At 44.1% G+C, this 20,799-nt stretch overlaps 1 protein-coding gene across 2 annotated transcripts in view; it reads left to right on the top strand.

Annotated features, from left to right (window-relative positions):
* Nucleotides 1–18,758: 18,758 nt before the first annotated feature.
* FAM19A4 (family with sequence similarity 19 member A4, C-C motif chemokine like) overlaps nt 18,759–20,799 on the top strand; it is a 70,693-nt gene continuing 68,652 nt past the window's right edge. Inside the window, exon 1 of one of the 2 annotated variants that reach the window (XM_017747210.1) lies at nt 18,759–19,513. Coding sequence is in view for 1 of the 2 variants with exons in the window: in XM_017747209.1 (XP_017602698.1) it covers nt 20,479–20,491 (13 nt within the window). In the remaining variant the exon portion in view is untranslated. Of the gene's footprint in view, nt 19,514–19,536; nt 20,492–20,799 lie in introns of those variants that run through there. The other variant, XM_017747209.1, reaches the window with a different exon arrangement.

Genomic DNA, 20,799 nt, shown 5'->3' with positions numbered 1-20,799 from the left:
TGCATGTTGTTTCTTTCCTTTTTACTTCAGAAGTCATCAAGATGTAATTTCAGTTTTTTTCTTTGGGAAGTTCTGTGGAAGTTGGGTAAGTGTGAGAAATGGTTTGTGATGGGGAGGTGGCAAATCAGGATTATTAATCTTAAGAGTACGATTATAAATATTAAGGCAATACATTTTTAAAAGCCATTAAGTAATAATGGAATTGTTTAACTTTTGCTGTTAATCTTACCAGTACCATTAATGAGATAAATCAGGGTTTAGCATATCTCTTAATCTTGAACTTTTTTAAGGAGAAAAACTGAAGAAAATGTTCTCCTTGGAGCTTTTCATGTGCTCAGAAGGGTAAAATGTTTGATTTCAACACTGAATAATTGTTTCAATTTGCAGCGTTTGCCTTAAGTTGAGCTCTTACTCCACTCCTCTGAACACATGTTTCTCATGGATTGGGCTTTTTGCCTGAAATAAATTAACTGCTACTGCATATCCCCTGGCTCTGGCTCTGAAATGGCCACAGAAGCTTGGGGTTTTTGTTGTTCATTCATGAACTCTCCTCATTCTTGCATCTCAGGTCCTCACCTCAGGCCTGGGTGTGAGGATGCTACTGAAGCCCTGCTCAGAATGGGAGCCCTCTTGGGCTGGTGCCAGGGCTTGGGCTCATCCCAGCCCAATCCAGCTGCCTCCCCCAAACCCTGCAGTTTGAACTGTGCCAGCAGTGCAGCTGAAAACAGCATTTTGTGTTTGGTGGGAGAGAGATGCACAGAGGGAATGAGAGAGGTGAGGAGGGAGGAACAAGTGTAAGGTTTCAGATGGGTAAAACAGACAGAGAGTCATTCTCAAGCCTGGAGCTCAGAACACCTCTGGGAACATGATTATAAATCAAATGAAATGTGTGGAAACCCTGTTGGGACAGAGCCAAAAATGAGAGGAGTGAAAATATTCCTGTCACAAACTGCGGGGAGGTACAGGACAGGGAAAGGAAAGGTCCTGAATTCCCTTGAATCTGAGCCAGGAGAGGGGAGCAGCATCCCGGAGCAGGATGGTTGTGGGGAGAAGGGACAGAGCTGAAAAACTGGGTGGTGACCTGGGATTTGTGCCGGAGAGGTGAAGGAAAGGACAGGGCAGGTTGAAAGGGGGTGTTGCTGCAGTTGGGTAGAGCTGACAGCACATTCACAGGTGTAATTTTTTATTGGCTGCTGTCCTCTCTTAGAACACTGAAATATTTTTATAATATAACAATATAATATAGATAAAATACAAAAATACCCTTTATATATATATAAAATAGAATAAGTAATATATGAATATATATAATATAACATTAAGTACTTGTTATTACCATTATCTTTTGGATAGGTGAATAAAACTCAAATAACAAACTATTTCTTAATTTCATTTATGTTTTCTTGGTTCCCCTTCCCTTTCCAATCATTCCATAGCAAATCAAAAAGAAGAAGTAGGAAAAAAAGAGAAATTGCACTATTACTGAGAATAAATTTGTTTTGAATATGTATAACTTCTACAGTGGCATTGTTCTTTTGACTTGGATTTTTAAAAAATCAAATCTTATTTTGGCCTTTAGAAAAGTATTTATTAATGTAGTACACAAAGTGCACAAAGCTTTTGAGTAGTGGGTGAGAAATCAATTGTCTGGAGCTCAGCTCCCCATCACTTGGGAACAAAACAGTGTCAGGAATGTTAATTCTGGTTGCCAGGTGTTTGAGGGTTGGGTTTGTTGGAAACTGAACAAAAGATGACGTTCAATCAAGATTTTATAAGAGAAAGTTGAGAATGCATCAGTTATTTTCTCGTTTGAGCTGATAATAAAGTCACTGTCGAATACAAATACTCTCAGTAAGGGCAACATACAGAAAAGGAGGAAATCTTACTAAATCAGTCATCACTGATAGAGCCTGGAGAACAGAAGGCTCTGGGGGGACCTTGTGGCTCTCCACAGCTCCCTGACAGGAGGGGGCAGCCAGGTGGGGGTTGGGCTCTGCTCCCAGGGAACAGGGACAGGACAAGAGCAAAAAGGTTTAAGTTGTGCCAGGGGAGGTTTAGATTGGATATTAGGGAAAAATTTTTCACCAAAAGGGTTTTCAAGTGTTGGGAGAGGCTGTGCAGGGAAGTGATGGAGTCCCCATCCCCGGGGGTGTTTAACAGACACAGAGCTGTGGCACTTGGCAACATGGTTTGGTGGTGGCCTTGACCGTGCTGGGTTAGAGGTTGGTCTCGATGTAAAAGCTCTTTTCTAACGTAAAGATTCCATGATTCCATGCTGATTACCCCAGCTCAGAACTTGCAATCTGCTGTCTCTGCTCACACGCTCCCTGGCAGTGCTGTGCCTGTGTTTCAGTGTCTCGGTGCTTTCAGAAGATCACCCTGGCCCCAGTGTCGTGCTGTCAGGTGACAGCCTTAGCTCAGGAGCCTGCTGCAGGCCCGGGGGTCTCTGCAGGCTGGGAATACCCCTTGCCTTGGAGGGACATCCTATTCCAGGTAAAGCAGGAGAGCTTTCACCACCTATTGTAGCAGAGAGCAGTAGGTGTCACTAGAGCCCTTTCCAACGCTCAAAGGGACTCTCATTGCAGATGCAGAATCCGCTCACCGACGACAAAGCAACTGCTCCTGCAGTCATGATTTTGTTTTTCCTCCTTCCTGTTTGTAGAAGCAAAAAACTAATCCGTGGAGATTTTAGCTTTTAGCCTAGGATGATTCAGATTCTATAATATCGGTATATTTTTCTTCAGTTTTTCTTTAAGCAAATGAGATGGTGTTGTAAACTAATTTTCAGTTAATCTTTTATAACTAAATCCTGCTTTGTGTTTTGTTCTAAAACCACTTTGTGCCAGGCTGTCACCTTTTAGTAGTTAATTCAATTCCTGTTTTGCTGCAAAGTCTTGATTTTTGCTTATGCAACACATCACCCAGCCATGCAATATATCCTGCACCTTCCACTAGGTAATTACTTCTCTACTGCAGTTCACTGGGAAGGGTGGTGTGTGCCCACATGCATCTGGTGTCATGGAAATATGGACCACTGACACCTCAAAAATAGTAAGAAAATACTGAAAAATGACGGAGTTGTTTTTCTGTTTATTTTTAAAAAGCATCTACCATGAAGACAGTTGTTTTTAAAGAAAAATATTTGAGCTTTGCAGACTGTCCCCTTTCCAAACTTATCCCCCAGCTGGTCACTAAAGATGGGATTGGTTGACTTTTCTTCATAGCTGTGGGAAGCTTTGAGCTGACACAGGGCTCTGGCTGCCCAGGGAGGGCTGTGGTGTCCAGCATTATCCCTTTGCACTGGGTAAAGCCAGAGGAGATGATTTGTCTGCCTGACATCTGATCCACAGCTTTCAGCAGCTGAGCAAAATAAAAATAAACTGGAAATCTTAATACAGGGTAGGAATTGTTTGAGTTACTGTAAGAGAAGGGTGGAAAGCAGGTGAGGTTTGTAATATGATGGAAACATTGAAATAAGGCTGATGTGATGCAGGAGCAAGGTGTCCCTCATCAGCTTTGGTGGTTGAATCAGGGCTATTTGGTGTCCCCATATGTGAGGAAACACTTAAACTCTCATTTTGCTTTCACTGATGCACTGCCAGGTTAATGGTTGGACTCAATGATGTAAAAGGTCTTCCCTAACCTAAATGATTCCATGCTGACTAACACCAGTTTGGAACTGTCTGGTGGGCGGATCCTGTGAGAAGAGGAAGGCTGCCATGGACAGTGAAGGTCAGTAAATGACTGGTACAATTCATCATCTCTCGGCCGTTCTCCATGGATCCGCGTCAGGTGAGGAATGTGGACAGGTCCTGAATGTGCAGTGAAGTGTGGGCAGCTCTGGTGGAGCCTGCAGCAGGCATTATTCCTGTTGGGCATTTGATTTGTTTTGACTCTTGCAGGTAATTAAACTCCTCATCATGTTCACCTGTCAGGTGTAGGAATCTGCCCTGGCCCTTGGGACAGGCAGGAGGGGACTGAAGGGGCTGTGTCCAGCATAGGGAAGGATGGCTGTGCTGGTGAGGGCTCTGGGAGGATCGTGGCACCAGCAGGAGAGCAGTGGTGACCACACTGGCCATCATTCACTACCCATCAAGGGCTCTGCACAGCAGTCAGCACCAAGGCATGTGTTTCGAGCTGACAGCTCCCAATTGTTTCCTCACCAATTACTGCGCCCAGGCCTTGATAGCACAATGAAATGTGCCTCCTACCCATCGCTTCATCTCTGTCAGACTGACTGGGTGTTCTCAGTTTGTTATGACTGGGAGAACTTCAGTGGCGTCAGAAAAATAAGTGAGCCTGTCTCTGGTGTGAAAGGCTTAAAGACAGGGTGGATGCTGTTAAATAAAAATGCCTCAGTCCAGATGAAAATGTACATGGAAAGAAAACCTCATGGACCAGATGAGCCCTCTCAGCTCTGTGTTCATTTGGGACCCAGTGGGGGATGAAAAGAATAAGAACTTTTCTTTTGCTAGATGTCTTTATACTTAGTATTCAGCCTATCTTATAATTTATTCATTGTGGTCTAGCATAGTCTAAAATATCAGCCCTTCCCTCTCTGTCCTTTTACATACGCATTTTTGATGCTTCTTAATTCATTATTTAAGCAGCCTGCGTTCTGCTTTACAAAACACCCTCCTCCCTGGTACCTTAATGCTATCAGTTATTTGTGTATCCATGTCAGCAGCTTTCCAGCAGGGAAAGGGAAGGGGCAGGGTGGGATACTGATCCCCCAGCCCTCTCCTCCTGCACCCACCCCAGCTCCCCTGCTTGGGGAGGAGCAGAGGGCTTGGCAGGGAAAGGAGCTGAGCAGCCAGAGTTCGACTGCTGCAGCTCCGGCAAAGCACTCGAGGATGTGCTGAAGTGGTGCTCCAACACGTGCTGTTTTGAAGCCTCAGAGTTCTCTTGAGAGAGAAAGTGGCTCAGTGGCACTTTAGGGGGAGTGGGACAATGGGACACCGCAGCTCTTGGTGCGGTGGAATCCCCGCTCCTGCTGGGACCTCGAGTTCCCCTCCTGGGACTGTGAAAATCCATTTCAGCAGCACATCCTACCCAGCAGCAGTGTCTGAGTTAGCGCTGGTGAGAGGCAGGGGATCCCTTTGATGGAGGTGCACCTGGAGTGCAAAGTATTCCCTGTCTTGTCACTAATTACAAAGTTGGATAGCTGTCAACAGGAACATTTGCAGCTGAAAAACGAGCCTGTACATTGTGAAGTGTGAGAGATGCTTTGATTGGAATTCTTGCAGCAATCTGTTTGCTCCCTGGGTGCGGTGTTTGAAATGCTGCCAAATGTGCCATTCCCCCCAGATTCCACGGGTAATGTCTGCATCCGGGAACGGTGGGTCCGGAAGGTGTCACGTTCCTCGCACTGCCTTTCCCTAACAGAAGAAAACTGGGTAGTTAGTTCAGTGCAGAGTATTATAACACTCCCTTAAGAGCAAGGAATAAAGGTTAAGTAAATTGAGAGGAACACAGATGTTCCAAACCTCCTTCTTATGCCCTTGATGGCAAAAATGCCCCAGATATTAACTATTCAGTGTTTTTAACATTCCAGCCAAAGAAAAAGTTGGGAATATTTGACCTGTTAGTGCACCTTTCAAAGAAAACACTTTCGAATGCTGTGTGATAAATCAAGCTTTACTGACTCAGTAGTCTCAATGTTTTCTTTTTGAGTCAGGAACTCATGAGAAAGTCTAGGACTGAGAAACAGAACTGACAGCGTTCTGGCCATTTAATGTAAGTTCTATTTTATTGATCAGATTTGAAAGCATTTAATATTAGTTTTGTGCAATGACATCAGCTGAGGATGCTGCTGTCACTTTGAGGACAGCAGGAGGAAGAACAATCCCTGCATGGCAGGAGCTTGTTCTCAGCAGGAGGGACTTGGCTGAGGACGTCACAGATCCCACTGACTCAGTGCTTGGCTAAACACTTTTACCTTATGTTTTGCAAATAATAAACAATGTTGCTTATTTCTATGGCTTTGGGGGTTTGCCCCCTCCTGACAAAACAGTATTTACTTATTCTCATATTTACTTTGTCCCAGCTCTGTGTTAATATCATATTTACACAGTCAATACTCTTCTGCTGGCAGATTATTTTTAATAGAGCGCTTTATTAAAGCGTCTTTCAGGAGAATATTTGCACTGCAATGCACGTCAGAGCACTGCTGTGTGAGAAGGGCTTTTCCTGAATGCACCAGTACAGTCACTTGCTTATCAAATTTTGTGCTTGGAACATTTAGATGAAAGAGGATAAAAAGGAATGTGACTGCAGATCCTGTGTAGATCCTTGTGCAAATCCCACCATGGGCGAAGTCTTGCTGGACATGGACATGGTGTGAAGTAAGTGCAGAATGTTCTGTGCAGCTTTTTTGTCCCCCAGATTATCTTTCCATCACTTGTAAATTCCTGATGCCCAAATTAATTTTTAAAATTTTTAAAATTTTCCTTTTTCTCATTACTGAGAAGAAATCCCAAGCTTCTCTCCTTTGGGACAAGTGTCAATTAACCTCTAGTATATTCTGTCACTCTTGGAGTTAACCAGATCCCAACTTCTCCTTTTTTGATGTTATTTTTCGGTTATCCTTTGGACTTTTGCTATCAGTCTGAGATGGAGGGTGGTGGCTGGCACTGCCCCTGCTGAAATCCACAACTCATCTCTCCTGGGACTTCAGTGGCACTAGGATTACATCAGAGGAAGGATCTGATGGCACTGGAGATGGGGACACTTCTGCTCACCCCACTCCCAGCCAGCACTCCACAGAGAAAAGTTTAGGCAGGGCTGCTGTAGGCAGCTCCATTTAATTTTGTTCTTTTTCACTATTAATTATGAAGCAGTATCCAGTGAATTAAAATCTGCATGTCTATTGAAGAGTAGGGCTGCATCATGCTCTGAGTGTGTTTATTTTTCTGTCTGTCTGCTCGTGCAGATTTCCTGAGCCCCTGCAATTTTCCTAGCTTCTCTCTGCTATTTGACATTTATTCTCTGTGTATGTTTCCAGCTCATTAATTTATTAAACATCAATGGTGATGCAGGTCTTTCATGCACTTAAAAATTAACCACCTACGCCTGTCTCCTAACCAGTTCTTGAGCCATGGCAATATTCCCTCTCTGCTGGATATTTTGGCTCATCAACAGACCCTTGCCAATGCCTGTGCATGAGAAGATTTCAAAGATTATGTGATTTTTAATGAGTTTCCCATATTACTTTCAGATTTGCTTGCAGAAAGGTGCAGTTTTGCTCTACAGAAATGTGTTGTTCAGCAAAGTGTGTGTAACTTTTGCTGACTTCCCAAATCATCAACTTCTTTGGCAAGGAAAAAGAATCGTGGCTGGGAAATGGATTTGTCTTGAGCATTTCTCAAAGAAGGGGGTTAATGGGAAGGGACCCCCGTGCTAGCAGCTCTGTTGCTCTCTCCTTGCAGAGCTTTTGGGTGAAACCATCTGGCCCTGAGAATCTGCACTTTTCTCTGTGCTGCTGACTCAGGTGATGCTGCACCCCTCCTCTGCCAGAAGCTCCTGGGTGTCCCTCGTGCCAAATCCATGACTTGAATATCCTCCCTTACAGGGCTGATTGGTTCCTGTGCACATTCCCAGATCTTTTTTGTGATGCCTGCTCCATTCCTTCGGGAGGTAAAATACATCACTACAATGTACCACAGCCCCTAAAACCTAATGGTGCAGTCAGAGTTTGCTGCTGAACTTTGGTCCCCAGAAGGTGGGAGCTTCCCTCCTCAGAAGGAGCCCTTCCAAAAGCTGCCTCTGAGTTGCTAAGAAGCAGCCTGTCACTGTGGCACGGGCTGTAGGCAGTTGTGTACAGGTAATTACAAGTCACTCTTGCTTTATTATTAACTATTTTTTGACTTTTTTTTCTTTTAAATAATTTTCCTCCCTGTCCCCAGAGCGTTCAGCACTCCCGGTGCATCTGCATCAATTATGCATCATCTGTGTGATTTTTCTTCCTGTGGAAACTTGGCTTCCAGAGGCTCTTTGTGATGCTCTAGCCATGACCTAACCCTCCTTTGCTGAATAATTCCTACCGAGACAACACAGTTTCCCCGCTGTGTTTTCCACGCTGCCGTGTCTCAGCAAGGCAAATAAATCAGGCTGTCTCCCACCACCAGGCAGCCTTGTTTGCTCAATTTTGCCGTTCCATTTCTTGCTTTATTGAATAAGCATGTATTTATGTACCTTGTGTCCTTTCTGTGCCTGCTCATTTTTTATTGAACTCCTCTATTGGCTGCACGGTTGGATTTTCCTGACAGAGTTTTGGATCTTAAAATGCTATTTCTTCAGACCAGCTGTCACTTCTGTCCTAACCTTGTCCCATGAGGTCTCTGTGCACCGCTTAAGTGTCTACTCTGCCTGCCCCTTCACCTCCTCCTCAGCTCTTTTAGTTTTAATACCTTGTACACAAAATCTGGTTGGGATTTTCCCCCTTTCTCTTTAATTAAGGTGACTCTCTTATTTTTGGCATTCTCCAAAAACCAGCACCCCTACAATGAGAACCCCTCCACAGCTTTATGTTCTTCACGACCCCTGTTTGTGCTGGTGCAGCACCAAGCCTGTGTCTCTCTGGGAATTAGCAGGGAGATGCTGCTGTACCAGCCCCAGTCTTAAATATCTTCCCCAGCGATAAAAGCAGTCTCCAGCCAGACTTTATTTTAGCTCACCTCAGCCTGCAGTGGAGCCCTGGTGTGCAGCTCCTGGGGCAGCTCACGGCCCGCTGGTTCCGAGGGCTCCGCTTGGCTGGAGCCAACGCCCCGCGGCAGCTGGGGAGAGCTGTGGGAGAGCAGCCCCAAGATGGGGTTCTGCTCTCACCCCATGGTCTCTCATCCCCCACCTAACGAGTTCAGGCTTTAGGACTGGAGAGGGAGGTTTTTGTGCTGAATCACCCGTTTGGGAACATGTCACTTGGTGGGATTTCCCCCCCACCCCAAATCCCCACTTCTCTCAGGAGAGCACAATGGAGCTTTGGGGATGTGGGGGAACAGAAAAACCTTTTCCCTAATGGCTCATATTTCTGCTCAGTAACTGCCTGCCAAATTTGATGTTGGGAGATGCCGAGATCTGTAGGGCTGGGAGTCGGTGTCTAATGAAGGGACGTCAGGCTGGGAATGAGGTTTTTATATCCCGCACAGCAGAACTCCGGGATGTTATTTATAGCTGCTCACTTGCACCACAAGCACCTGTAGAGACTTTATTCTCCAGTCCCTCAGTGGAATCACAAATGACAGAAAGAGCTGAAGATGTAATGACCCTTGAAGTAGGAGAAATTATTTACCAAACTGTAGATAAGGCGACAGATCTCTCCTGCACTGTGTTTAGGGCATCCAATCTATTGCAGATGTTACCATAGTCATGCTGCTTAATTTAAAATTGCCCTGCCTTCCTTGTGTCTCAAATTCTTTTCTTGGGAAACTAAATCCTTTCATAACCTAAATGCAGCAGAGGAGATGAAAGCGGCTGGTCTGGGGATGGATATGGCCATTCCAAGGGAGCTCTATGTAATTGTTTTTTAAATGGACATGCTTGCTCTATTTTTTTTGGTCTGGTTCATCCTGGTTTTGTTGTTTGTGATATGTCTTCTGACATGTGCTCCTTGTCTAGCAATAAAAAGCTACCAAGATTAAAAACCTTTGTTAATTTATTACTGGCATAGTAAGAGCTCTTCCCATTTTACTGACTTTGCGACCACTGTAGCAGATATAATGCAGGGATTAAAAAGGAATGGTTACTATTGGTTTCCTGGAGTAATTTTCTTTGTGCATGGATCAAAAGAATAAGGATTAACAAAATTATTAGGTATTGGAGACAATAGCCCAATCTGCCTGCCTTTAGCTTTTAAAATCTGTCTCTTTCCAGGGCAGGTGACTGGAATAGAAACCTTGCCACTCTCTTGAACTGAACATGTTGTTCAGACCAATCTCTCAATACTAAATACCCAACAGGTCTTTCTCCACTGAAATCAGACAAGGATCTCAGCTTCATCTACATAGGACAAGACTGATTTACATTTGCAAGACATAATATGGTTGGTCCCAATTTTTCATGTGTGCTTTCATGCAGTGCTAAGCAGCGAGTTGTGTAAATCTCTCCAGTGTGAGCTTTGCTTATCACTTTTCAGTCACGTGTGAGCCCTGATTTTAGTTTTCCTCCTACTGAGACAAGGCTTTGGAAGCACTCAATGAATGTCCAACACATGCAAGTGGAGATAACCCTGGGGATTCATTTCACCCATGGCTTGGTCAGGGCTCAGTGAGACCCAGGGTAAAAGAGAGGCCTTTTGCCCGCAGCTCCTGGATTGTTGCTCTTCCCGGTGGTATTGCAATCAAAGCTGTCAAGGAAAATGATCTACAGGCAGTAGCTTGATTATATTTGTCCTGAACTACTACTGCACGAAAGGATTTTCAAGTTTTAATCAGTCTGCATTAACTATGGTGCTCTTGTAGTTGATCATGGAAAGAAAGCAACTGTTGATTGCACTAAAAGCATTAAGTGACCTCTGCTAATTAAAAGATAATGTCAGTGCAACTGAGTGGAGTGCCTGGGTCTTTAGCCTTTTAGATAGACATTAAATGAAAATCAAAGAGTTTGGAGGAAATATTTGTGGTAAAGTTAAGAGACTTGTTTGTGGAAATAGCAAGTCATGTTTCATAAAAGTTATTTAATCCATTAATGATACCTAGTATGCCATAGAACCAGCAATTTGCTGGAAAAGAACAAGCTTCCTCCCCAGCTGTGGGATGTCTTCACTTACTCTGCCTTGACTGGAGCATTTTGCTTGGGAAGCCTATGATATAGTGAATCCAGTGTGTCCCTCTGTTGTCCATAAATAAACCAAATGCTTTTTCTCACAAATGCATGTTACCTTTTAAGTGACCCAGACATTCAGTGTTAAGTTTGGGTTCAGTAATAGTGTAGTCAGTGTCTACAAATGCAGCCTTGCCTTTTTTTCATTAATCTTGGTGTCTGGGAGAGAAAACAAAAGAGGTGCAATAACTATGTACAAGCACATCCCTTGCTCCTTGGAGACAATTGCTGGTAAACATTAACTTCTGCTTTCTGTATTTATATAAATGCAGAATGGAAGCCCTTTGGACAGAGAAGCAATGGCACAAATTCTGTATGAAATCACCTGGAGATGCTGTTGTGTCCTCCGAGGAGCACAGTGGGCAGAGAGCTCTTGGAGGAGGTGCCAAAGCAGTTGGTAAAAGTGTGGGATAATTTTTCAGGTTTCAGTGTCTCACTCTGACTCCTTCCTCTGTGAGAAGAAACAGAAAGAAGGAAAGTTAAAATATTTTTTTTCCATGTGGAAGAAGGTAAATCCCACGTGGGAATAGAGAAGGGAACATAATGGTTCAAGCTGTGGTGTTGGGAATGAGGTTGACTCCGTGCATAAAGCAGAGGCTTCATGGGGAGGAGAGGGGAGGTGTCTGCTTCTCTTCAGATTAAAAGAAATGTTCTGGAAGCTGAAGGTAATCTCTTCCCAGGCATTTGTAACCGAGCTTCACAGCTGCCAGATTGCATTTGATCACATCCAGCAGCCCTGGCTGAGGAGGCTGCAGGGTGAGGAGCAGCACAGCACTGAGTGTGAGGGCATCTGAGCCAGCCCTGGCTGAGCTCTGTCAGAGGCTCCATCCAAAAGGTCTCTCCAGGCAGAATGTGCCAGATTTGCCACCATCCCAAAAGCTACAGGAGGAGGTAGGCTGAACCTCCAGTGTATCAAGATGAGGGGGGAATTTTCGGACAGGAAATACTGATTTTTCTCAATGGCAGCCACCTACCTGACAAAAAATATTGTTCATCTGAAGGGAAATGTAAATGTAAGCCTTTGACACAAATATCCCCTTTAAAGAAGCCTTTCTGCCCCCAATCCCTCTGGAAATAGAAAGTTACATTTGCTTATGTGAAACCTGAAGAATTTTCACTTTGAAAACTTTAAACTTTGAAAAAATGCCCTTTATATTTGCCCTTAGCACTGAACTTTGTGGAATCCACCCTTTGCTGTACTGAGGTCTCAGCAGTGCCTGCTGCCTCATTTCTCTTTTCTGTTTTACAATTAACTCTTATTTTCAGTGTTTTTTTAAGAGCAATATGCACACCTGAAGATATTTTAAAGAAACTATTTTAAAAGGTTATGAAGAAATAAATACTTGGCATCGAGATTCTTGGAGTGCATGATGAATATTTTAACAGTTAAAAATCTAGCCAGAGAGAAATGAAAGGATTTAGTGCTCTAAATAAAACTCTTTGTGGGTTTTAATGTGCAAAAATGGACAACAATGGCTTTAAAGCCTCTCCACAGATACTTACATCTCTGCCCTGGTATACCCTGTATATGTTATATGCGTAGCCAGTAATGGTCTGTTATGTCTTTTTAGATGCTGAGGGAAGGTGTTACACCAGTTTTCTGCTCTAGGACTTTGCATAATAACCTTTAGGCTTTGAGCAGAGGGTTTGGACCCTTGGGAAGACAGTTGTGGATGCAAAGCTCTATTTTTGTACCCTGTGATGGAAAGCGGAAACCAGAGAGAGGGGAGGGAAAGGGAGATTTGGGAGGTGATCATTCCCCACAGAGGGGCTCAGCCAGCATAAATTGCAGAAAGCTCTGTGCTCCCATAACTTCTGATTGTCTTGTGACTGCAGGGAGGTTTCACACCAACAGTGGGATAAGGTTTGGTTGTGTCACTGCTTAATATTTCCATTTCTTTCTCTCCCTCACACACATGCCCACACAGCTGCAAAAGACAAGTTTTCTGTAATAGCAGCTGTTTCAGAGGTGGAACATTACTTGAGTTTTTATTTGTGTAATTGATCAATTCACTAGCTAAGAAAGCCTTTTTTTTTTTTTTTTAATTAACCAAATCCATGAAATATGTATTTCTGTAAAGTAACATCTTTGGCCTGGGCAAGAGCCCTTCAGTCCTGCTGTAAGGTTGCCTTTCTGCAAATCCTCCTGCTAATCGACTCTTAAGTATTTTCTTCCTTGCTGTTACAGAAATTCCTATTGCTAAATGTAGTGAATGCAATTTCTAAAGTGATGGTGCCAGTATAAATTATTAAAATTACATAGAGTAATAAAAATGTGTTGTGTATAAAAAGATACTGAACAAGGCAGTAGGACTCAAGCTTTTAAGTTACCTCAGAAAATTCTCTGTATCTGTAATCAGGACAAGTGGTACAGTAACTACAGTTGGCTTTTGTCTTTACACGTTTTCTAAAGCAAAATGCATGGATGCCATAGTTTTCAGGCTTCCAGCTTTCCTTGAAGAAAGTGAGATGCTCACTTTCAGCTCTCAGGATTTTGATAATTTTTGGAAGCATTTTTGGCTTGGAACATTAAAAACATAATGTCCAAAATCGTAAGTTACTTTTGAAAATCTATGTGGTTTGTTTGCAACAAGGATAACTGATAAGATTTAACTGTGAGAAGATCACATATATGTATCAAATATATAAATTCATTAATTTAGTACATAATATCTGTTTTCTTATTATCAAAACAGAGAAGTTTTTGAGAAACAGGAGAAACCAATTCACCCCTTCACTATAAATTAATAAAAATCATCCCTTTGAGTTTTTTCTTCCTTGTAGTAGGCACTCAGAAGATGGACATGGGAACTTCTATGGAAAGTTGGAAAGAGACATTAAACAGCACAGATGCAAGGTTAGTGTTATACAAAAAAAAAAGAGTTCAGTGCATAATCTCAGCCCTTGATGGAGAAGATATAGTGAAATGTTGACTTTAATTGCCATGGGACATAGATTAGCAGATGGTCCCATGGATAGACTGCTCTCCATGTCTATAAATAGCATAAGTTAATTTATGCAAGATCTTCCTTTTCTTTTATAGCTATCTCCCAATGTGTCGATATCTTCTTGGCAAGGAAGTATCCAGCCCCAGAGCTGGAATAGAGGCCCTGTCTCAAAGCCTGGTATCGTGTGATTATGTTACAGCAAAAAAGCATCTGATCAAGTAACTCCTGATTGAAAAGACAGGCCGTGACAGTCTGATCTGAACACACCTTCATTTCAGAAATAACTATCAGGTATCTGCAAGTCAGCTGGAATAATGTCTGGGAGAAGTGGGGGAGGCAGCACGGCTGCGAGCGGGGTCAGGGAGCTTCTGCCGGTTCCCATCACAGGCTGCTGATGCTGTTTTGCTTTGCACATCTTTTCTGCCTTCATCTTCCACCTCCCCAATGCTGGGTGAACTCCTTTGCTTGTGGTCTCACTGCCACAGTCACAGCTAAGTGGCAAATGGGTTTTGGGACCTGGCATTGCTGCGTGCAGCCAGCCAGCCTCCAGCCTGGCCCCTCTGTATCAGGTTTGGCCTCCCCGACGCGCAGACCCTCGGTGCTACAGCTGCCCCTCAGCTCCTTATCACTGGAGTCGTTTTCCCTCTTTACTGGGCTTTCCCAGCCCTCCTATTCTGTGTCTCTCTGTCCGTAATTTCTGTAATGCAAACCTCACTTTTTGGTTCACAGCTTTGCCTTCTCTGTTGTTCAGGAAGCCTCATGTTTGGAACTGTCACTGAGTAACTGGGTACCAGAATCCCACAGATATTTCTGCTTCTGGGCTTGTGAAGCCATTTGTGCCTTGTCCAAAGAACTCCTAGAAACTCCCACTTTTAAGCTCGTCATCCATCACTGTGCAAATGTTGGCATTATAAATCAGGGTCCAAGCAATCTTTTGGCCCAGTTCTCCCTTGCTATTACATTGAATTAAAGAGGTACCAGTAAATACAAAATAGGCAAAGAATTTTCTAAGCTGCCTGTGTAAATACAGGCAGTATTTTAAGCCAGAGCACTTTCTTCTCCCAACAGTGGCACAGTATCTCCCAGCCCCACAGAAGGGCTGAGCCATCCCTCTTCACCACCTGGGCAGGTAAATGAAAATGTAACAGAGGACCTGCAGTAACTGACTTTGTGCCATTTTGAGCCTGATATCCATCAAGATCAGCCACCAGAAATATGTATTGATAGATCAAGGACCACAACCTGCTCCATGACAAATCTGAACCCCCTTTGGTTCAGTAGGGATATTCTGGATTTACCTACATGTAATTTAGAGCAGATTTTGGACCCTGCCCATGAGCATTATGCCTTTCCCTTTTTTTTTTAGATTGATTCTGACCTTACTTAAACTAAGCAGCTTTAATCGTTCGGCATAGAAACACCAAGACTGGGCTGGGGGCTGGGGACACAGACATGGGAATCCTGTAATCTTTGGTTAAGTTGTAATGAAATTGTCCAGGATGAGAAGGAAACAGATGGATTCTGATTAATTTCTCACAAGTGTAGACCTCAGCATCCGATGTAACATATGTGGTGAGCAAATGTCACTCATGCCTCCAAAGTGCAGAAAAAATCACTATTGTCAGGATATATTCATTGGCATATTGGCTGCTGAACTCCCAAGGGTGCAAGGATGCTGTGCATTACATTTAGTCCTGAATTAAATATTCAGAGGCAGAGATACCTAACCCTTTCCTGTATGCCTCACTGGTTATCACAGTTGAGCTTAATGAATTGAAAGAAGGAGGGGAAGGGAGATTTCCCTCCCTCCTTTGTAAATCATTATTTACTGTGGAAGGAATATCAAGATGAGTTGGTATTTCTGCTTTAGAGTGTTCAGTTGACTACCAATAGAGCCTGAGTTAGGGAAAATAATGCAGCTTTGAGCTGTAAATGAGCAACTACATGGCTTTCATCTCGTATTGATAGAAATCAGAGCCCAGGTCTGTGTTTGTGGAGTTGTTCTGGGTTTTGTCACTTCTATAATCTATTCCACATAATTGCATATTTAAAGAAAATGTAGTTCATTTATTGATTGCCACTATATTGTTCGAGGCAGGTAAGATAAGAGGCCAGAGCTACTTTCTCTTGTCTCCACGTATTCTTAGGAAGTGGAAGGAGCAATGCATGTAAGTAAAGCGAGGCCCCATCTGTGCTGAGGAAACAGATTCATTACAGCTGACTTGTCCTGTCAGAATTACTGCCCCAGACTGTTTCTCGGAAAAGGATGTCACTAAGATATCTATTAGAGTATTTCAACCACAAACTTGAGAAGCGAATATTGAGCAGTGGGGCTTCTCTGTGGCTCGGGCTCTGCCCTTGGATGCAGCTCCCCACTTCCAGTCACTCCCTCTGCAAAATCAACCAACATGTCAGTCAGTGTCTTCTCTTCTAAAAATTAATTCCTCATTAGAAAAATGGGGGAAAATGGATATTTTGCTCTCTACCTCACTGTGTGTTGAAATTTAATGTCTGTCTTAACTTGCACATTTCCCTCTCCACCTGTGGCAGGCACTGCTCCACTCACATTACGGGCTGGTTTGTTTGTCTTAACAATCTTCTATTTGACAAGAGTGTGCATCTTTTTTGGGGGAAGCTGAATCCTCTCAAAAAGAGCTTTATTTCTGACTGAAGAAGATGTAGCTGATAAGGCTGGGGAAATCTTGAGACAACCACATTAGCTGCTGTCATACACTGGTGGAAGTTGGCTCTTCACGTGCAGCCTTTTGTTTTTTCCTGAATGGAAGATGAAGCAAAGCTCAGTAATAGCTGGAACTACACGAAACAGCCCCCATCTGCTGCAGTCATAACCTTCATTTTGAAACCCCTAGGTTTTGGAAAACCTGACCTGAGCTTCTTGTTTCCCTTTTTCACTGCTCCAGCTTGTGACCTGTGCTGGACTCCGGGCTCCTCTGGCCTCGTGAAGCACAGCACTGTTTGGTTTGGCCCCATTGCTCATTAGAGACAGCTCATAGTCTCTATGCTTAAATTTTTAAAATTCTGGTGAGACAATCAGACCCTGATTTCTCAGGAAGCTGTACGCAATTGAGTGTTGGTTTTGCTAAAATTCCTGATTTTTTCTTTTCTGGGTTGTCTCCAACATTTTTATGGTGTTGTTGACTTAATTGTGTACCAAAACAGAGCTAACAATTTGTGCATCTGCAAAGCACTTGAACACAGTGCTCCCCTTTGTCAGCTGGAACTCCAGCTCACTTTTTCTGTTTTTTCCATGGTTCCTGACAATGCATCACTTAGAGCTCCCTCCTTTAAGCTGTGGTCAGTGCAATGAGCCTAAGTTTGATAATTGCTTGTTGCATCAAGACTGCACAAGGCAAAATCACTTAAATCCTCTGTTGATCTCCAAAGTCACTGAACAAGACCAAACTGCCTCATTTTTCCTTGTTTTATCACATGCCACTGGAATTCCCTGTAAGTGTTGCAGTCTGCTTTGCTGTCCTGGAGACCAGGAGCTGTGCTGGGATTCCTTGGCCCATAAAAGTGACATTGCAAAGCTACATCAAGACTTTTTGACCCAGCTTGTGTTGCGTGAAAGCTTCAGTCTCATGATGCCACCCCAGCTAAATACACGGTTTTCTGGACAAACCTACCCACTGCTTTGCTTGGCAGAGGTCTTTGTGGATAACCAGGCAAGCCTGAAGCCATGAGAATAGGTGAAGCCAAGGAGAGTGGTGGGAGATGGATTTATAGGGAAGATAAATTGGTGGGCACGGACATTTGCGTTAATTAATTGCAAAGCTACAGAGAAAAGGAATATAGAACTGATGCAGAATTACCTTGTGACCAAAAATATTTCCCTAAATCAGATAAGTGAGAATCTACTCACTCAAGTGAAGCCATTTTCAAGGAGCAGTGATGAGGATGGGACCTGAGTGCACGTTGCCTTTGTCTCTCCAGCTGAGGAATCACACATGAAAATCCCAATCACTGCTTCCTGTATACAGCAAACCAGCAGAGATATAAAATTGGGGCATAATGATGAATGAAACTGTGGGATGTGTCTTGATTATCCCAGGTTTCTAATGTATAATTGAATTATTTTCATAAGTGTATTTCAAGCCCTTTGATTTCTGGCCTCTGTTTTTAATTACTCAGCCCCCTCTTGCCCTTGTGCATTATTATGCTGCTCATTAGCATTCAGTGAGACTACAGAAGTTTGACTTCTGAATAAAGTAGCGTACAAAAGAGAAGGGATGCTTTTTATCTTACCAGTTAATAATTTAAATGGAACCCTTTTCTTTAATCAATGTTTAATAGTACAATAGTTGTTTATTTAAACTGTGTTTTGCCTAATTTTGCAAACAAAAAAGAGAGGCAGGATAAACATGTTTAGAAATAAAAACCTTTGTAACCATTTTAATCTTCAGAAGACTTAAAATATCTCCAGCACTTCTAATGTTGGTTCATCTCAACAAGGCAGGAACGTGGGCCTTGAATGTCTCTGTATCATTTATGCAGTGTTAAGAAGCACCAGCCTATTTTTTATTTGAGGGAAGCAGAAAACCTTGCTAATTGCAAAACTGAAAGCTACTCAGCAGCGTTAATATTGTTGGCATGACCGCCAGCTGTGATGATTAGGATGTGTGACAGAGGGAGAGATAATTTGATCACAGGCCTGGGGACCAGAAGCTCCTGTGTCCTGCTCCTTCCCAGTGCACCTGCAAAGGCAAGGAAAATACAGGGGAGATTTAGTTCAGCCCCACAGCACCCAAGCTTTCTGGGAGGGTCCTGCAGGGCACAGTGGATGCCAGAAATATGGGTGTAACTCCAGGGTGAGGGAGAGGATGAGAGCTTAAGCCTGGGCATTGACTTGTCAGAGGAAATAGCTTTGGGGGGGTTTAGTAATCTATTACTAATTGGGTAGTAATTAATAATCAGATGTAGAGGTTCTGCATGTATGGAGCTTGTTCTGTGTCACCAGAAAAACATGGCTGTGGATGGGGTCAGACTCTGTGGGACAAAAACTGGGAGCCTGAGCCACGGCAAGGTCAGGGGGACCCTCAGAACACAACATAAAAGAGACGGACTAAAGCCTCTGTCCCTCTGCTTGGCTTCCTCGTATGCAAAACAGGAATTGATCAGGGATATCTTGAGGATTTAGAGATATCTGGAGACCGCTTTGGAGACATTAAAACCAGCGAGCATAATATCTGCATTTCAAAGTACTCTTTGGACCTCTTAATTCACTTTGACAGCAACCCTGCGCTAGAAATGGGGTTGGCTCTGTTGTCTGGATGGGAAAACTGAGGCTGAGAGATGGGAAGGAATTGTGAGCACAGGATAGCACCAGGCCAGGGAGAGCTGTGAACTCCTGTCTCCTGCGCCTCAGCAGCCCAGTAAAAGCCCCCACAGCTGGTAAACTGCTCCATCCACACATATCAGGGGGTTGCTGATCCTACATAATCCCTGTCTGATGTCCTGACCAGCCTACTTTCAACAAACTGTACTCCAGGCGGCAAGATGAGACCTTGTTTCCTGCTAATTTGCGTCTCCTGTCCTCTAAATCTTTCCCTTTCCCATCAGTACACCCAGTTCCCTCCCTTTTGCCCAGATCTACTTCTCACGTTTCTTTATGCAACCTTGGAGCTCCTTCCTGCTTCTGCCTTTTCTCTCTCCCTTTTTCTACGCTCGCTAGAGGTCTGGAGGGGTGTTAAGTGTCAGGAACAGTAGGCAAGAAGGTGACAGCTCCTCAGGTAAGGAATCAGATGGAGAGATGTGATCTCATGCTGTGGGCTTGTTCCCTCCTACTTTGACTATATTGTAACTCCTGATTAAAAGAGCGTAGCTGAGTTGTGCTAACACGAGATGAGGGAGAGCTAAGGCTGGGGATTTGGAGCCTTTCTTTTAGGCTAAGTGAATTTGTCCAGGATGTGAGAGTCTGCTTCTGGGTTATTAATTTACCATGAATGGTGGTGTGGAAGCTGCTGAGATTTTTACTGTATTTCACATGTGCACAAGAGAACTTGCACAAAGAAAACTCAAAAGGCAATTTGCAATTCCACAACAGTAGCCAGAGTGTTTTCCCGTGATAAAAGTAGTCTGCTCTGTTCCACAAGGCATTTTTTCACTGATTCTTCCAACTGAAGGAGTGTTTGTCCAGGAGGATGACGATTTGTATCACAACAGGATTTAGGTAATATAGCTGAAATCAACCTACTGTTGCACTGAGCCCTCTGGTTACCTACGGTGAGACACTGCCCTCTCTCACAGAAATGAGACTCGATTCTACACATATTTAAATGCCTGACACCCACTGAAGCATTTATTTGGACGTCACTGTTTAGGCGAGCAGCAGAGCTCCGAGAATCTGAGGGTGTAAAGTGAGGTGATAAAGGTTGTACAGAGAGTCAGTGGCAGCACAAGGAGGCGACTCTGTTTCCCAGTGGCTGCTGCAAAGGCTGTCAAAGTGACCCCCACTTTGTAGCCAGGGAAACACCAGCTTTCATTTTGAACATTTAAACCAAATTTGCGAAGATGATGATTTATTGATAAGCCGCAGGACTGTGGACATGCAGTAAGAGGCGCGGGGAGGTTATGGCCTGAGCCCCACACCCTTCTCAAGTCGCAGCTGTTTCCGAAAGATGCTGCGAACTCCGGCCCGGCTGCGAGCTACGAAACACCTCCCGTGTCTTCCCTCGGCTGAGCAGCCAGCACAGGGATGCTGAAACAAGGTCAGGATTCCGTCAGGCGGCTAAAAGCCCGGGCTGAGCGAAGGCTGTGCCTCCGGAAAGCAGCGCGGTGTTCCCCGGCAGCAGCATCCCGCTGCCCGGTGCGGAGGGAGGGAGGGAGGGAGGAGAGGGCACCTCGCCCGAGCAGCTCCAGCTCTGCGCTCCCCGTGCGCGGTGGGGTCAGGGACCGGCGCGAACCAAGGGAGGATGCTCCGCGGAGGGGGGAAAGACGCCGAAGCCGTAACACCGTGCTTCCTCCCCAGGCTCTGAGGAGGAGGAGGAGGAGTGGGAGGGGAGTTCCAAAGCCACTT

This window comes from Corvus brachyrhynchos, unplaced genomic scaffold, assembly GCF_000691975.1.
Source record: "Corvus brachyrhynchos isolate BGI_N302 unplaced genomic scaffold, ASM69197v1 scaffold91, whole genome shotgun sequence".
NCBI lineage: Eukaryota > Metazoa > Chordata > Aves > Passeriformes > Corvidae > Corvus > Corvus brachyrhynchos.
The sequence above is the reverse complement of the archived record's forward strand: the minus strand, read 5'-3'. Positions and strand labels throughout refer to the sequence as shown.